The sequence below is a fragment of the Anomalospiza imberbis genome, chromosome 4 (assembly GCF_031753505.1).
Source record: "Anomalospiza imberbis isolate Cuckoo-Finch-1a 21T00152 chromosome 4, ASM3175350v1, whole genome shotgun sequence".
NCBI classification, from domain to species: Eukaryota; Metazoa; Chordata; class Aves; order Passeriformes; family Viduidae; genus Anomalospiza; species Anomalospiza imberbis.
This window is the reverse complement of record NC_089684.1, coordinates 57,435,708-57,454,179: the sequence shown is the minus strand read 5'-3', so window position 1 is coordinate 57,454,179 and position 18,472 is coordinate 57,435,708. Positions and strand designations below refer to the sequence as shown.

Here is an 18,472-nt window from a genome sequence, read left to right as displayed (position 1 = left end):
AATAAAAAGGGTGTTTAAAAACAATTATGTAAAAATTAATTAATTTACCTTCAGTTTTTATTTCACTGGAATTGAATGGATGGGATAATCTTAAACATTACTTAAGGTCTTGTTATGAAATGCATTTCAAGAAAGCTGCATGGGAAAGATTACTTTTAATATGATCAGTATTTCTGCTGCAATGACTAGTGAAGTCAAACATCTTCTCCCTATTACTCTACCTTGAAAGTATCTTATTGAAAGCTAAAAATTTCTTTTGATCACATGTGTTTTAGTGACAAAGCTTTGTCTAAGGAAAGCCAAAACTAGTCAACTATAAACAATTTTCTGGCAGGCATAAACTTAGCTTTCAGTGAGTAATATTTGAAATATTTTTTTTTCAAGTTCATGAAAGCAAAAGTGGTGAAATTTGACTCGCTCCTAAAATGGATCTTGACATGCAAAACTTGAAGCTATGAGCTAGCACACAGACTGTCTGTTCTGCATTGTGCAAAACTGGAGACAAGATGCTTAGTCATACTCCAGATATTGTAAGCAGCTAAATCTGAAACACGTGCTTAAAATTCCAGGGACTTTCATTTTACTGCTGTGATCAGATATAAAAGATGCATTGTTTTAGTGTGCTTATATTTACTTGAAAACTTGTCATAAAAATATTCCCTAGTTACAAAATACTTTATGGTTGCGACAAATATGTTATATATTAACAAGAGCAACAAATACTAATATTCTTAATCCTGTGCATGCTGCAAGCAAATATAATGGAGTATTAAGTAAATGTTAAACTTCCTCTGGTAAAAAGTCACAGAGACTGATATAACCAAATTAAAGTTTCATGGCTGGCAAATAAAAAAAAAAAGAAGTTAAAGTTGCTCAGAAATTACAGAAATTCCAATTAATGGTGAAAAAAATCAGAAGACAGAGAAGAACTAAAAGGCTGATATACCACAAGGTCTCTTCCTCCCATTTTCAATCTGTAAGGAACATTTCTGATGCCTTATTGTTAATAACATAGCGGTTTCAGCTGAAATCACATCCACAGAGAAAAAATATCTTATCCATCAACTTAAATAGCAGCACACAATTACTCTATTTAAATTCAGTTGGCATATGCATTGTTCTCTGGCACTCAAACAGAAAAATGGGCTTCCTTTGAGTGCATCACTATCTATGGCTTCCATCTGTTTTAGTTCAAACATAAAACTTAGCAGAATTTTCACTGCAGGAACATCACTGTTTAACTGTTAAAAAAAAAAAATCTCTTAACTGTACACTGACACCATATTCTCATGTCCCTAGAAAGCACAGATGGAAACTGAGTTTTTCAAGGAAATTACTGAGTTTTTCAAGGAAACTACATATGAACCAAATTAACTTTCAAGTCTTAAAGCTTTCTCTTGTCTTAGTCTCCTTGCAAAATTACTGTTGGAAATACATAATTTTCATCTATTGTAACTCAGTGAAATACAAAGAGATGAATAAAAATAAAAGTATTTTCTGTGCTCACTGTGCCTCTGAAATCTCTTCTGCTTTACAGAGATAAAATTAAAACAGTGAGATGGCAGGGGGAACCGAGCAACCAATTCCATTTGTGAAGTCAGCATATACAGAATGAAGAAACAGACTGATTTTCATCTTCGGGAATGTGAGAGGTGCCAATGGCAGTATATTGCAGTAGAAGATCTGCATTCTCTAGCTTTATGCCTAGCAGTAGCTTTCAGACAAGGAAACAAGTAGTAACCACCTGAGTGTGGCAATTAGAAGCACGAATCCTCTGTAAGAGGAATGATGCAGATGGTCACCTCATCCTTTTAGCACATGGCAGTCACCACTGGGCTAGCTGTTTACAGGTTTCAAACCTTTTGTTTTACTTCACGTTTTACAAACATGTAGAATAGACAGAAACTGAATTTAGTAATTGCTAAAACAGAATTAATTCTCTCTGGGCCAAACAAGGAAGAGATCAGACTTAAAAACACCTAAGAATTTATTTTTGGCTTCCACTTACTTTAAAATTGAGTAAAATTACCAGTTTAAGCAAATGCTAGATACTTACAGATGCTTTGTAGAGATTCAGCTTGGGAAAAAACTCCAGACTTTAGGCTGACTATTTTAAATCTTAAAATACCATTAAATGCTATCCGAATGCTACAGGTCTTCCAAGTAATTACACAGAGCTTAAAAAAATCATGAGCAGACTAGCAAGGTGCCCTTCAAATTAGGAGAACAACAGGCCTTTCTGTGCTAATGCAATATATAGTAAGTATAGGAGCCTCTAGAAATTGAGAATGGATGGAAGCAAATAATGCTGCAAAAAAAAAGTTTTTTGGTTTTTTTTTTTTCAATTGCTTTAATACAGAGATTTGATTTCTACAAAGCAAACCTAAAGTCTTGGATAATTTTAAAATTAGATTGTGTTAATCTAATTAGAACATCACAAATGAAGTAACATCTGATCAGCCCAAGTGAAATTGTTTGGGTTCCCTTCCCCAGTGTTCAATAGTAAATGCTACCCGAGAAAGTATGGAAGAACAGAATTCACAAGAGTGAGTTAATGTACAGTGAAAAGAGGAGTTAAAATGGAAGCCCACATATGCAAGCTATATGCTTACTGCTGTGGTCAAATTATTTAATAGAGCTCAGGACTGTAAGAGGAACCAGCATTCTAAAGCAAACTGTATTTCTGGACTTCAGATTTGGATGCATTAGTATCTTCCAGTAGATTTGAAAAAAAATATTTAAAAGGACAAATCCGGATTTTATCAATTGACTTAGGTTTTTTTTTCAGCTTTCACTGTCGAGAAAGGGAAAATTATCTGGCAACATTTGGAGTGGTTTGTTTTAAGTAACTGTGAATCAATGTTTTCAGTAAAAGACAGCTTAAGATTGACTTTTCATTTGAGTGAAAAAATAGTTCATTTTCCATTTTAGTATGAACTTAGAATCTAAATTAACAATCAGTATTAATTCAAATATGCAGAATGGATGACCCTTTTTTCTTTACTTAGCATAGTAACATACCTTTAAGTGGATCATGCTCTGCTCTCATAATGTCAATAAGGGAGTTTTCCAAAGAGTGCATATTCAGACTGTCATACATTCTATTTCGATCCTAAAAGAAAACAAAAGCCTTAGTATTGGTATACAAATTCTGTAGTTTTAAACTAAAAACTTGAAAGGAAGACACAAGTTCCTTCTAACAGCTGCCCACTCAGACACTCTGAAGATGGACAATGATACAAAGTAAGATCTAATTTTATTAACTGTAATTTTAACAGCATCCCAATATAAAACTAGAGATGCAGTGTGAAGAACTCTGTGATGCAGTGTGAACAAATGCTGTGTATGCATTTGACAGCCTGTGAATGCCTGTTTCCTTGAAAACTGCTTGAATCAGTTCTAGTGATCCACAACACAGTTACGCATTAGCTGATTAATGAAGGAGACTAATGTCTGTAAGAGTTCAATTCATTTCATGCCCAAGTAAAATAGTGAGGAATGTGGGGAACTATAGGACAAGGACAGTGGTGTCACACAAAAGAGAGCATTTTCTTGGTGCTTGGCCAAGTGCCTGGCATGGGCCACCGGCCTCTGCCAAGGCTGTGCTTGCTGGCTTCAGGGCCTTTGCATACAAAGACTTGAGTTACAAATGGTCAGCCCTTAATGGTTAAAGGGTGGAAAATTAAAGCTAAACTATGAAAAGAAAATATCACAAATCTTACTAATAGATTATCAGCCTTATAAAGGACAATTTCTATTATACATGATTATTAGGAAGTTACTGTACTGTCTTTATAAATATTTTCACTGACAGTAATAAAAGTTACTGCAATGAACTGAAAATGTTTTCACTGCTTTTGTTTTACCCAAGCCATTTTCTCCCATGTTTTCCAATACAACCAAGTTACAGACACAGAAAAAAGATGACTTCTAAATTTTTGATCTTTCTGGGATACCTTCTAGAATCTGAAAACAGTTTGTGTAAAACTATAATCTCTTCTACTTTCAAGGTTTCTGGCTAGACTGTACTGCACTTAAATCCTATAATTGTGCCTTAATTTTACTGTGGTCTTCATTCTAGTAATTCAGTAGAGTAGGATGAAATACATCATGTACATCCCAGGACTGGTGAAATTTCCTAAAGACGCAACCATGCACTTAGTAGGTATCTAATAGGGACAGAAGGTCTATCCCACACTCACTGTGACTTTCCATGACAGTTCAGCAGAACCATAGATTCATTTCAAATTACTTCCCTCTGCAAACAGGTATTTTTCACATTGGAAGAGTAAAAAAAGGAAGCTTTGGAACAGAAGTTTTCTATGAATCACAAACTACAGCTTCTGATCAGCTTTGCCATGAGGAAACCAGGGTTTCACTTTCATCTTTTAAAAAGTTTAGTCAATGTTGGGATGAAGAGGAAGAAGCCTTTTTTCCCACCTCTCTCTATCTCAAACAGCTATTAAGAGTAATGGGCTCCTGTTGGCTAAGCAAACTGTTAAAAAATAAAGTATCTGATAAAATTAATATTTCTGGAAGCACTCAGACAATTTTAATGATAAACTAAAAACATAGGTTTCTCTTGTCTCCTGCCACATCCCAGACCAAATGCCAATGACACTTCATGAGGCAATCTTCAACCTGGTTTGAGTGCAAACAAGTCACCATTACTATTTTAGTTCATAGTAACCTTAATTTTGGGACTGGCTGGCTTTTTGTTCTGTTTAGTTGCCCTGAGAACCACCAAAAGAAACTGAAGTGACTAATCTGCTTCCATGCCCTTACAGGTTTGTTTCTCAACAGCACAATGAAAATAACCTGCTTACCACAGCAAACTTGCTTTCTATAGAAGGTGTGAGCAGTGACCAAGCTAGATCTGTTTCCTACTGTCCCCTAGCACTCAGAAGGTATCTCATCAGGATTGTTAATGAAGTCTTAAATTCAGGTTACAGCACTAGTTGGTAGGCAGTCAGTGCTCTTGCAAAAACCAACGCTGAGTGAAGACAAAACATGCTTTGCTACCTTTGTAGCTGATAAGGGAAAATAACTAGTATTGGTAAAAACCAGACTGAACTGTATAGGGTGTTTCGTCTTTGTAACAGGCTCATTACATATTTTCATATTTATTTTAACAATGATATATACATATGTCTTGAGGTAACACATGACTGTCTGGGAAATGGTCATTATTACAGACTTGATGACACTGTAGAGCCTATACGAAAAGGCTCAGCCATGGTTAATTCCTAGAACAGGGCTACTTGGTCCCTAGATCTTACAGACGAATGGAAAAGTAAACCATGGAACATGTGCTTGCAATTTATTTGTAAACTGCTCTACGGGGTGACATGGTGCAATAATTCTAACTTCACTCTTGCATCATTTTGAAAGTTCTGTGTATCTAAAGCAAAAGGTCTTGCTCTGCTAGAAGCAGAAGGAAAAATAAGCTTTTCACATCCTTTCCAGAAAATTTGTGGTTGTTCCCTTGAATTGCATTACTTAATTTTGGGCAGTGGAAACACACAATGGGCAGATACCATACAAAATCAAAACGTTGTGAATACACTGAAGTACAGCAGGATTTAAATATGGGAATTGCATTCTGCTATCCCACTATCCATACATCACACTACCCTATCATGAATTTGGGTACTATCTTGGTAATCAGTTTAAAACTCAAAATTTTAATCTCTATTCCAAATGACACTGACAAATTGCATGCTGTCTGTAAAGGACTAAGTAATTCTTTGGGTACAAGGTTCATTTTAATCCTTTGTGCAGCTCGGCTTTATAATGCTACAACACTGCTTTGAGCTCCACAAATACATACATCGTATCTTTCAAGAGAACAGTTATCATCTATGCTAAGAGGAAGCTTTAATTTCAAAGCAGAACTTAAAGAGTATTTCAGTAATGTAGGTCACACACCAGCCAGTATTTTCTAGAAAGGTCTGTTGAAACAGGACAATTCCACTACAGCAAGCACTACTAAATCAGCAAACTTCCATTACAGTTTTAGTCAATTTTTAGGACAAGCACAAAAAGGACTACCACAGAAAATGATTGTTCCAGATCTCCATGCATGTGGAAACAGCCCCAAGAATTAGGATTAGCTTTAGTTTCATTATCTCAACACAACTGATACACACTTGTCTTCTAAAACAACCTGGACCTACTTTTAAAACAACATGGAAGTAGTCCCAAAAATTAGAAGTATTTCCATGTTGTCTTAAAGACAGTTTCAGATTGTTTTGGAAGATAACTGTTTATCAACCATATTGAAATAATAAAACTAAAGATAATCAATAGCGCAAAGGCACTGATACCTAAGCATGTATATTAATATACATTTTCTATCATTCTGACCCTGGAATTGTCAAAGTTGAATTCCTGTTAAATATTTTTCATTTCCTTCAGCTCTGTGGCTCATCAATCCTGTGAACTCTTGTTGTGTCAGAAGGTCTACATCCCAGTGGAATGTCACAACATTATGTTAGCTTTTTTCCCCTCAGAGCTGATAGTTAACTTCTCCCAAGCACTACCAATTCTCAGACTAGTTTTTTACTTTTAGCTGTCTAAATGTTTGACTCCTGCTTGATCTACCTTTCTCGTATCAGAATCACAACTGTGGACTGAGTGACATGATAAAGTAAAACATCGTCTATGTAGGAAAGATTACAGAAAATGGTAGTTACTTTAGGAATAGGAGAAGCACAAAGTATCCTTCCCCACAGAATACAAGTCCTAGAAGGAGCTTTTGACAATGTCATGCAAAATAAACCTAAAGAGTATGCATTTGAGAAGTAGTCCCCAAGCCATGCATCTGAATATGCACAAATGGGAGAAGGGCAGCTTTCTCTGAAGAGCAAGTTTCAGTACTAAACTCATGAACAAATAGTTTTTCTTGGCACATTCTGCTTAGGACTTCTATACATACCCATGCAATTTATGCAAAGATTATCCTGTCTGAGCATTTGCAGAAACTGCAGTCACATCTTTAAGCTTATATATTGTCACTTATACATAAAGCAAATACAAGGACCAAAGCTATTGGGTGGCAAATAATTTTGCTTATTTTTAACTACAAACACTACTTCATAGTTAAGTAGTTTGACACCTTTGAATTTTGGAAACATGCTTAAAATTACTCTTTTGCGGGACTACTTGAAGTAAAAAATTAGAATGCTAACACAGGTATTAAAATCTCTAAATGGTAGTACCTTTTAGGAATGATCTTTACACGCCTCTTCATACGCTAAAGAAATGTAGCACCATGAGATGGGAGCTGAATACAAAAGTCGTAAAGCTTATAGTCATTTCATGTATGGTTTTACTTGGCTACAAAAACAACTCCAACTTTGACCTTGATGAATTAACTGAGTTTGTTAAAAGCTAGATTAAAGAAGCCTTTTAAAAACTGCTTCCCCAACTAAAATATTAAAAATTTCAATTTTTTTCATCTTAAACCTGATCCCTGAATAAAAATATGCTTTAAGATTAGAAAGTGACAGCTGATTTAGTAATAAAGTAGCTACACTTTAAAAAGTACCTGGATATAGTATTCAGTGTTAGTGCTAGCAGTAGTAACAATTCCTACATACGTATTATAAAATACCTCAACTAAGATCTAAATTTCAAGTCATTCTCATTTTATTGAGGATATACTATAATCATAAGCCCCTTGTTGAAATCATAACTAGTGTAAATGAGAAGCTAAATATGAAAACCTATTGGAACTACAATTTTAGCTCTATAAAAAAAGCAAGGAGAAAGACAAAGTCAACATACAAAATTGCTTGGTTACTTTTCACAGTGTCATTAGTGGTGAAGATGAACTAAAGATGTCTGGTAGACATTTGTGAACGGTCAACCCGACAGTAAAGCGTTTGAAGTTAAAATGACACTAAGTAAGCTAACTAAATTGAGCCTAAAATGCACCAAGAACAGGTCCTGTGACAAAGACACACCCACTTCCCAGCTACATAAGCATTTAAAAATTAACAAAAAAAATCCCAGTACTGGAGTACTTCTACTCAAGAATATGTATTCATAACCTGGGAACAACCAGACACCAGACTATGCAGATGACTAAAGTCACAGCAATCTTGACTTACACAGCAAATTTAGAAATTTTGTATATTAATAGTTTCAATGAAATATTTAAAGGGACATTGAGAAATTTGAAAGAAGTTGTTATTCAAGTTTTGGTTTTCTCACACCCCTGCCCCACATCCAGAAATATCTATACAGTCTTGAGTACTTAAATGCAAATACATCAGCATATATAGCAAATGTACTTTTGGATGGATCTTATGTGAGAACACATTCATTTTAACCCAGAGAACAAGGTGAGGTAAGATACCCATCATATACTCACTGCTATACTATCATGGCTGTGAAATATTTTATTGAATTTTTCTAACTCTGATTTTGTATTTCATTGCTAGAATGAGCTGTATAACCCAAGAAAATTTAAATAACGGGAGAAAAGTCTTGTATCATATGAAGTCATAAAAACACTTCCATGGTAAGACCTACAAACTTCCCACTAATTGATTGCTTTGAATGGCTAATCTGTGTAGCTCCTAATACTATTTATTCAAAGGTTGCGATCCTGAAGTTAAAAGCATGGCCAAAGACAGCATTCCCCCTCAAACACAAATATCTGGTGGGGTGTGTTATTTTAATCAGTCCCAGGCAATAAATCCACTGCATTAAAAACTCTGAAACTGTTTTGTTCCAGCCTCTGTAAAATTCTAGCCTCAGTAAAAATTAATTGGTAAAGCCTGACTTATAGATCACTGTTTGGACAATTGTATTACTCTGAAGAGTAAGAAAACTCTGCAGCCAGATAATCTCAATGCCTTAAAGTTTACCATCAGCTGCCAAACACTCAGCACTTTTGAAAAAATGGGCCACACTTAGACATCTAGGAATCTAAACATGGCAAGAACCCAACTTGAACAACCTGCTCTTCACCTAATATTCACTAGTATGCGTATCATCTAGATTAGCCATTGAAAATGTTAAGCTTTATGAAATTATACTAAAACTGTCACATTGAAAATTTGAAATTTTCCAAATGGAAGCAATTCTAAGGCAGAAGAACAAGACAGCAGCTTAAATTAAGTATCTAAAACTAACACCTCTTGTGACATGCAACCTTAGACTTCATTTTGTTTCTCATGTAATTTGCTTTCTTTGAAAACCTGAGCACATTTCAAAAAGAAATAGAAAAAGAAAAATTTGCAATTGTGCAAGATACTACCTCACCATACCAATCCCCAGCTGGAGAGCTATGTTTAAACACAGAATAAGAACACGCAGCTTTCAGCACCATGAACATTACACACTGTTTGTCTGAACAAACAGGAAGGACAAATCAAGGTGAAAACCACCCAGAAACACGGTGTATTTCCTTAATTCAAAAGAGACATAGAAATTAGATTCATGTTCATAGAATGCAGTGTTTTTACTAGAACAAAAGTAGTTGAGCACTGATATGTAGTGTTAAACATTTTTAGCCGGTTTTAATAAGATTATTTGCAAGATGGTAAGAAAAACTAAGCTTGCAATCAAAATAGAGTTAACAGAAACTGCAATTCTCAAAAAAAAAAGTAAAAATAGAAATAGTTAATTATTTTCCTCATACATGCAGTGTAAATCAAAAAAGTGGATATACAAAAACTGATTTAGGTCCTTGGGTTTTGTCCACAGATAGGCCTGTAGTATGTTTTTTGGGGAAAAACACTTGCATAAAAGTTTAGAAATATATTTTCAGCTTTGTACCCTATAATCGGGGACTTTTTTTGTACTTTAGGTCAGGGAATAAAAGAGACTATTCATATCATCTGACTTCCTGAAATGCAATGTAAGTGCCTAAAGTGGAATCCCAGGGGCTGTGTAAGGTCAGTGGTGCCAGGTATGTTCTTTTAGAGAATTAGATTATCTAAATAAGGAACCTAGATTGTCTCTAAGGAGAGAGAAATAGGCCCCTCAATTAAATGCTTAACTTGTACGGCGTCAATACTCGACAAGATTTCTAACTGTTCCTTTAATGATTCAAGTGCAAGGCAACAATCCTTCCCTATATGAAGTACCTACAATGGCGGAAGCAGGATGGCTGAACTTAGACAAAATTACATCTACAGGTTTTATGTCTATGAATGAGTTGTATTTGATGTAGTTTGTATTATCTTAAAATCCTGAGAAAGGCAGAAAAGCTTCTAACAGTGAGGCACATAAGAAAACTTGGCTATATGCTTAATTTGCTCACGTTTAAATTAGTGTTGCCATGATGTTTCATTATTTTTACTTAAAACCAAAAACAAACTGCTGAACTTGTAAAAAATCCTAAGAGATGTCTTTCATAAGTTCTGCAAGCAAAGGCAGCATTTTTGCAAGTAATGTGGCCATTGTAAATTCAACTTCATATGGGATATGTTTCAGTTTTAACTAAGAAGTACAAAAAATGGGCTTTCATCCCTACAATAGGGATGAAATAGTTGACTCAGTTATCAGTAATGACATTCATTGTCACTTGTATTTTAGTTTAATGTCAAGAAATGTTTTTTTCATCAGAACTGATGCCAGTTCTATTCTGGGGCCCACCTAGCAACGCAAACACCAAAGAATAAAGAAGTTTGATGGAAGGGCAAAGCTTCAAATTTGCATACAATTCCCCTGTGGTTTATCATGTTTGCATGAGGTACGTGTTTTTTCAGAAAATGGACGAGTAGCTGATGTGCTGACTGCTATCTGGGCTTTGCAAAAATATATAGCATTTTTAAAAAATGGTAGCTGAATGTTGAAGATTACACAGATTCCCTGAGAACACTGCCTTTTTTAAGCCAGTTTTTAACTTGCTAATTTTGAGCTAGCTAGAGTTGAGAAAAGAGATGCTTTGTCCCCTCCCCTACAAAATTGTTACTGCTGTTATCCCAGAGAAAAAGGTATTCTGCAGGACTGTGAAGGATGCAGTATGTATCCAATATGCATGCTAAGATGTGTTTGCTCTGTGGAAGCTTGGAAGAGATAGGTAACTTCTACAAGCACATAAATGCTTTTGTGCTAGACTTTCCAAACAGCACAAAATTTAATTTGTACTAGTTTTCTAGTATTTTCTGAAATTGCTACTGTATCTTTAAGAATCCTCAATCTAAATACCACAGCCTTTTATGGAAGGAGACAAGCACAGTACAAATCAGCAAGATGGGTGTTTGACAGCATTGAAATTGCCAAGAAGTTCTGATGAAAAGAAGCACAAGCTCTAAGCTCTATTTAACTATTTCAGTATGACTTGCAAAATGTAATAATTATCACAAGGAATTAATCATATAACAATAATGTACTAACTGAAAAATAAGAACATGACAGTGTAGCAAAATAATTTATGGAAACATACAGTGTTTCTACAATAGCAGTAGATAACATTGCAAGTTTTCAAAGAGGTTTATTTTTACTGTGTTCTACAACTATGACTTTATACACGTCAGGGAGATTTAAGCAGAGACAGACCAACAGCATAAATATAGCCAAACAGGCCTATTTAATTGGTGGGTCTGGTGCTCATAGGTGTAACCAACAATTAAGATTGCCCAACTTCTTACTTTGGTATTATGCCTTAAAAAAAATCCCCCAACCCTTACAAAGAAACATTAAGGTATTATAAAGTTAAAAGGATTTCTTTCCTAGCTTATTACATACAAATTACTTAGACGAAAGCCTAAATGCAGAGATGCTTGTTTAGACATAAAATGAGTTCAACGATATTTGAAAACTGCTGTAGAAGCTTCTGAAAGTTCAAAGTATTGGTCACATGGACTTGTAAGGCATACAGGATGAGCAAATGCATTCACAACCTGTGTGCTTAGCCATGTATGAATTCCAGTGTATATGCTACAGCAGTTTCAATGTACGATGACATTAATATTTTTAAATCTGTTCCTTAGATTAACATCTTTGTGACAGATTTCAGTATTTACTTTCTACTATTTTTGCTGCCCTGCTCTGCACAAAGCATTATCTATCTGCAATATGTTTTCCTTAACAGAACACAATTCCTGAAGAATACCACATTTTCTCCCCATCTTTCTACCCACACAAAAGACAATTCAACTACGATATTCCAGCTAGCAAGGCTGCTTCATGGAATCTGTCTTGACAGTATCAGGTCCAAATGTATATGTTTCAGCATAATTTTGGCACATCCAAAAATCAGGTAAGCGGCAAAAACACTGCAAGTATCAAAGTGCACCTGGACAGAGTCAGGACATGGCCTCCTGTACCAAATTAATGAAAAAAATGGTATGAAAACCCAGAACTCTAAAGGCAAGTCTGATCCCAAGGAGCACCTTTGGTCACTACTTCAGCTATACAAGCATTAGATTACCATTTATGCAAATTATGACAAATGAAAGACCTCCGCTAACAAGAAATAACTAAATTAATATAGATAAAATGGGAAAAACAACATTTTACCAAGAGATTACTGAGGGTGGAGTTAAGTGACTCACTGAAAGTCACGTAAGATGTCACTGGCAAAATTCAGAAGGTGAATCCAGATCTTTAGTTCTAAGACACATCCCTCCATTTAATACTTCTAAATCACAGAGCCTCCAGACAAAAAAAAAAAAAACAAAAAAAAACATAAAAGGTGCTACAATGTGAAGGAAAAAATCTTGCTGACAAACTAACATCAGCCTAAATATATCAGTAAAAGACGAACACGACAAAGACTTTAGAACCATCTACAAAAGTAAGAAAACCTAAGTAGAAGGACAAAGCAAGCAAAAAATACCCTGAGGTTTAAAGGAATTTATAAGAATATGAGCCTTACCATAGGCAGAGAACACTTGCTGGATTAAACATACTATGTTTTACTGCTTCCTCAGTGCCTACAGATTGTATGTTTTTTGACAATCAGTATTCTTATTAAAATGTGAGAATCATATATTGCTGAACACACTCAACACATGGGGATTAATTGCAATTTAAGACTAAAAATAATACAGAAACACAATTGTCAAACCAAGTATCAGGATTGCAACTACTGTTTAGTTCTCATGTAAAATGAATGAAGTAAAAATGCTATGTAAGACTATGAACACACCAGGTATACCATCCTTACCTGCAAAGGAAGGAGAGTATTACTGTTGGTGTCAGTTCGGAAAACATTATCTTCAATCCACGATTTTGGTGTCAGTGATGGAGTAGAGCGAGTAAATTTAGGAGGAGCTATGACATTACCAGAAAAGGGCTTCTTCAAAGGAGAGATCTGGTTCATAGTCCCTGGGATTCCCATGGTTCCAGTTCTACGATGGTCTCTGCCATGCATTCCTCCCCAGGATATATTTCCTGTGCTCCAGCCGCTGCTCTGATTGCTCCAGGGCGACTGCTTCAGAAGAGGCTAAAAAAGAAAGATTAATTTCTATTATTCTGAAAATACTTGAAATTATTTTCTACTTAAAACAACCCAAACCCCAAAACAACCAACTACCAAGTAAGCAATGCGCAGAGATTTCTATAAACCACTCTCTTCTGATAACATGTAAATTAGCTACTGAAACAAGGAAGAAAACACAGCTTCATTAAAAAAAAAAAAAAAATAAAAGTCACTCCTACTCCCCCATATGTCTCCCCAAAAAATGCTGCAGTACTTCTGCAGGCAAATTTGATTATAATCTTAATAATTTTAGTGACTGGTAGCATTTTTAAAGCTATGCAGAAAAAAAATTCCAGGGTGCAAAACCAATTTCCAAAACACCCTGAAACCAGTTTTTAATCACACGTTACTTGCTATTGTATGAGATTTCTGCAAAATTAACAGAAGAATTTCAAATATATAAATTAAAAATTATTAAAACAGTATTTCTATTTCTACTCAGTGAGTGGTAATATTTCACTACAGTGATTAGAGATTTAAAAATTAAAATTCAAATGGCAGATTTAATTCCCCCCACTCCAGTATTTTGAATATCATTGTCTCAGTATTACCATATAAGAGCAAAAAGAACACTGACTACTGTACAGAGAATTTGTTTGAAGGAGCTACCTTAACGTTTCCATTAAAATGCATTATTCTGAAGCCACTGCTCAAATGTTTCTGGAGTAATGAATGGAGTAATTTCCAGAGTAATGAATCTGTGGGATTCGGCAGGGTGTATTCTAGGATTTTTTTTGATGATTTCTTCTCCTATCCAGATATGATGTACCTTACACCTACCTAAATACACTTTTAAGTGCACTATATTCTCTAATATAAAAATGGAAGCAGTTTTTAGAAAGATAATTTTTAAAGGATTAAGGTTTTATTCATAAGTAAAACTTTTGCTAAAAAGTGACCTATAGTGCTTGTCATATTACCAAGAGGTGGACCCACTGAGCATGACTGACAGTGAAGAACTGTATTTATCTTTAGTAGTCTCAAATCTGACTGTTCTTGGAAACGCTTTTCCTCAAACATAGAAATGGAGTGGGGGTGTGTGTGATGATTCTAAATTCAGTTCTGTGAAGTGAAAACACAGTACTCTTATCTCTAAGCTTAGCTGCAAGCAACCCTCAACCTGCATTCTAATAACTTAAAAATTTAAAGCATGTCAATATGCTATGTATCGGGTAAAAGAGAACTTTCTGAAGACAGAAAGATAAAATTGTAACACCCCCACCACCCTCACCCCCAGAAAACAAATTAAAAAACCACTAAAGCCATTCTTGGTCAAGTGACCAGGAAAACATCCTATTCCATATAATTATAGATAATTGCGTTGTAAAACTTGAATACTTGCATTGGAATTTTGGGAGAGGCAGGCACTCTATTGTGAAACAAACCTTAAGAGATAATGCCAAATGTTAACAAGCCTCTAATATTGCTAGCTATGCTGCCATGGCACTGTTTAAGTATACCCACAACATGTAAGTGAAAGAAAATTTCTGTACACCTCACTGTTGGAGAATTGCCTGGAATTTGTTTGAAGAAGGTTATTAGAAATGTTAAGGACAACTAGCTCCTAATCATAATGCATCGTAATCAGTTCTTCAACAGGCATACTATGTGAGATTCCAGTTCTGATACAAATGAATCGCCACTGATTAAATCTGATCGGATTTAATACCAGAATGAAATAAGAAATTAAGATGAGGCCTATGTAACTTCAGCCTTTCATAAATTAGCAAATTATTGGAGCAAAATGGGCTTATAATGCAACAACTGGTAATATTAACAGAGATTTGCTTCTCACTGATTTCTTAAAATATTCTGTTCCAGGAAGAAACGTAAACTTCCATTTTAACACGGGATTGTTAAAACCCTCGATTAAAATCGATTACAGAACTTGAAACGCTGCGCTGTCCTCAGATACACATTCAAGCAACGTCAGTCAAAAGCCCTGAAAGGCAGCACGGTGTCAACTTTCGCATCTGACCCTCCTCTCGGCGACCTGTGCCCGTCCGACCGAGCCCGCCCGAGGGCCAGCCCGCGCCTGGGGAAGGGGCTGCCCGGGGTGGGGGCGGCGCCGGCCGGAGCTGTCAGACTCATTGTTCCGGGGACACTGCGCCCGCCGCGGACGATTCGGGGGGACAAGGGGGGCGTTTTCACGGCGGAACTCCCAGACACCAACAGGAGCGGTTGAGCTCTTTTTTTTCAAGCGCAAACCCTCTTTTCTCGTCCCGACTAAACCCCGGCGTCCCTCGGGAGGCGACGGCGCACCAAGGAGGGCAAGAAGAGCTACCCCGGCACCTGCCACCCGGAACGGGCGGGGAGAGTGGCGGCTGTTGTCCGCAGACCTCTCCGGCCCGACCCCTCCGGCCGCCCGGCGCCGCACCGGGCGGGGGGCGCAGGTGCCCTCCCTCCCGCCGGGCCGGCCCCGCCCTGCCGCCGCCGCGGTCCCGCCGGGCTGTCACCGCCGCGCAGCCTCGCCCGGCGCCGGCGAGAACGAAGCTGCCCGGTTGCCGCGGCCGGCCAACCGAGGGCAGCGGAGCCTCCGTCCCTTCCCCGCGCCCCCCTTCTCCGCCCCGGGGCTCCCCGCCGCGGCCGTCGCCCGGTACCTGGTGGTGGTTGTAGGAGTTTCTCTGCTGCAGGAAGGCGGCAGCGGCGGCCGCCGCCTGGTGTTGGTGCTGGAGCTGGGGGCTCACAGGGGATCTCCGGTTCTGCTGTTGCTGCTGCTGCTGCTGAGGTAAATTCATCTGCGGCGGCGGCGGGGGGGCGGCGGCCGAGAAGGGGCTGCTGAAGGGCCCGGCGCAGGGGTTATGAGGCGACACCGGCGAGAAGCTCTGGAAGAAAGCGGGGTTGATCGATGACGGGATCCCCGGGTAGAAGCTGGTCTCGGACTCCGGGCTCGGGGGTGGCATCGCGCTGATTTGCCCGCCGCCGCCGCTGGAGACCGGAGGCTGCTGCGTCTGCTGCGGAGGCGGCGACGAGGTCTGCACCGACCAGGGGGTGCCGAAGCCGGGCAGCGGCGGAGGAGGAGGGGAAGCCGCCGAGGAGGAGCCGCCCCCGCTCTGGTGATGGGGGCTGGGGATCTCCGGGCTCTGCAGGCTGCTGAAGCCAGAGCCGAGCCCGCCGGGCAGGAGGTTCCCGGGGCTGCCCAGTAAGTGGCTGTTCGGGGGGGACTCCATGGGGGGCAGCTTGGCTCTCGCCTGCAGATGAGGAGACGAAGGCGGATTCACGCAGGAGGCGGCGGCCACCCCCACATTGGGGTCCGCGGACGCCGATCCCCCCGGGCAGGAAGGGGCGAGCCGCTCCAAACCCCCCCTGTCCGCGCCGCCCTGGTGCTCGGCGGGGCCGACGGGCCGGTGGTGCGAGTGATCCCCCGTCCGCGGCGGCTCCGGGGGCTGAGCGCTGAGGAGCTGGAGCTGCTGCTGTTGCCTGTGCTCCTGCTGCTGGTACTTGTCAGTGGGGTGGCTGAACTGCTGCTGCTGCTGCTGAGGGGGGTGGTGATGATAGTCTGGGGGGTGGTGGTTATTCAGGGGGTGGCTGCTGCCGAGCTGGGCTGGGCTGCTGAGCTGCTGCTTAAACTCTTTCCTCTTCTGGCTCAGCTGAGGAGGCGGCGGCTGTGGTTGCTGCGCTTGCTGCTTGTTTAAATCCTGGTGGGGGCTGAGACAGGGTTTAAAGTCAGAGGAGGGGTGGCCGAGAGGGGGGTGTCCCGACGCGGGGCTGCTGCCCAGCCTCTCGCTGCCTGACTGCTGCTGCTGTGTCACCCCCAGGAGCAGCTCATCCTGCATGTTTTGATGATGCGCAGCAGCGACCGATGAGGAGAAACAGGGAGGGCAGCGGCGACCCGGCTGCCGGACGAACCGGCTGCAGTGGGCGGCAAGGGGCAGGAGGAATGAGGCGAGGCGGCCGCGGCCGCTCCGGGGAGGGGAAGGAGCCGGCGGTGGGCAGGGGCTGAGGTGGCCGTCTGCGGGAGCTCCCCTGACAGCGGCTCGGCGCAGAGGTGAACCCCCACCTCAGCACACTAAAGAGACAAAGATAATTAATAATCGTTGTGGCGAAGTGTTGGGGGGCGGGGGGAGAGTTTAAACACCCGCCTATCGCAAATCACTATGTAAGTCCCAAAATAGCTTATTTATAGAATAAAGCTCTCTTCTTTCCCATCAACGCCACTGTACTGCTTTAAAAAATATCGCAGCTTTTTGATACAAGCCCATTTTTATCGGAGATTTCTTTTTCCTTTTCATTTACTGGGACCCTCGGTAAGGCGGCCCTTCCCGCCTGCAAACGCACCCACAGGGATCCACCAGATCAGGAACTCGCCCGGACAGGTCACTGTCCCCGGACAGAAACTCCTCCGTCCGACCCCCCCAGCCGCCACACCGCAACGCAGGGGGACAGCGGGGCATTCCCAGGCCTGGCACTGGCGGGGAGGGAAGGAGGGGAGGCCGCCGGTACCTCCACAGGGCAGGCGACCCGTTCTCCTCAGCGAGGTTCCTGCCGCCCCCCGGCCACCCCCGCCCCGCTGCCGGCTCGGAGCCGCGGCGGCGCCCTTAAGAGTGCCGGAACATCCGTCACAGTGACGTCACAGGCCCCGCCCCAGCCCGGCGGGCCCTGGTAATGAGGCTGTGGGCCTGCCCCGCCATGAATAATGCATCAGGCCGGGAGCCCGCCCCCCTGGCGCCGACGAGCCGGGTGGGTGCTACCACTTCACCCGAGGCAGGTGCCAGCCCTGGGGGCCTCTTGGGCAAGGAAGGTTCTCACTGGGCTTTGATGACCTTTCTATCATCAAGCGTGAAACTCTTGCAATAGAGAGATTTTATTACGTTTTGCGGCAGCGGCTGCGATCGGCTTTTATCCCAACAGACGGAGCACGGGCAGCCGTGACGTCGCTTTCTCCTGCCGCCTGTGATCCCGTCAGGCGCTCGCTCGGGGCGGGGCAGAGGGCGATCGCCCCGCCCCTTGGCCTCGCGCGCTGCTCATTTGCATTGACGCACGACCGCGCGCCACGGGCGGGGCGGGGCGGGGCGGGGAGTGGAGCGC

General features: G+C 40.6%; 1 protein-coding gene across 7 annotated transcripts in view; it reads right to left on the bottom strand.

Annotated features, from left to right (window-relative positions):
• CPEB2 (cytoplasmic polyadenylation element binding protein 2) overlaps positions 1 to 18,051 on the bottom strand; it is a 51,249-nt gene extending 33,198 nt beyond the window's left edge. For 2 of the 7 annotated variants that reach the window (XM_068188701.1, XM_068188704.1), the window contains exons 1-3: positions 16,045 to 18,012; positions 13,130 to 13,408; positions 3,022 to 3,112 (exon numbers count right to left, since the gene is read on the bottom strand). In XM_068188701.1, coding sequence (XP_068044802.1) covers positions 3,022 to 3,112; positions 13,130 to 13,408; positions 16,045 to 17,220 — 1,546 coding nt within the window. In that variant the 5' untranslated portion in view covers positions 17,221 to 18,012. Of the gene's footprint in view, positions 1 to 3,021; positions 3,113 to 13,129; positions 13,409 to 16,044 lie in introns of all 7 variants that reach the window. The other 5 variants (XM_068188705.1, XM_068188702.1, XM_068188703.1 and 2 more) reach the window with 5 other exon arrangements.
• Between the last annotated feature and the right edge of the window lie 421 nt (positions 18,052 to 18,472).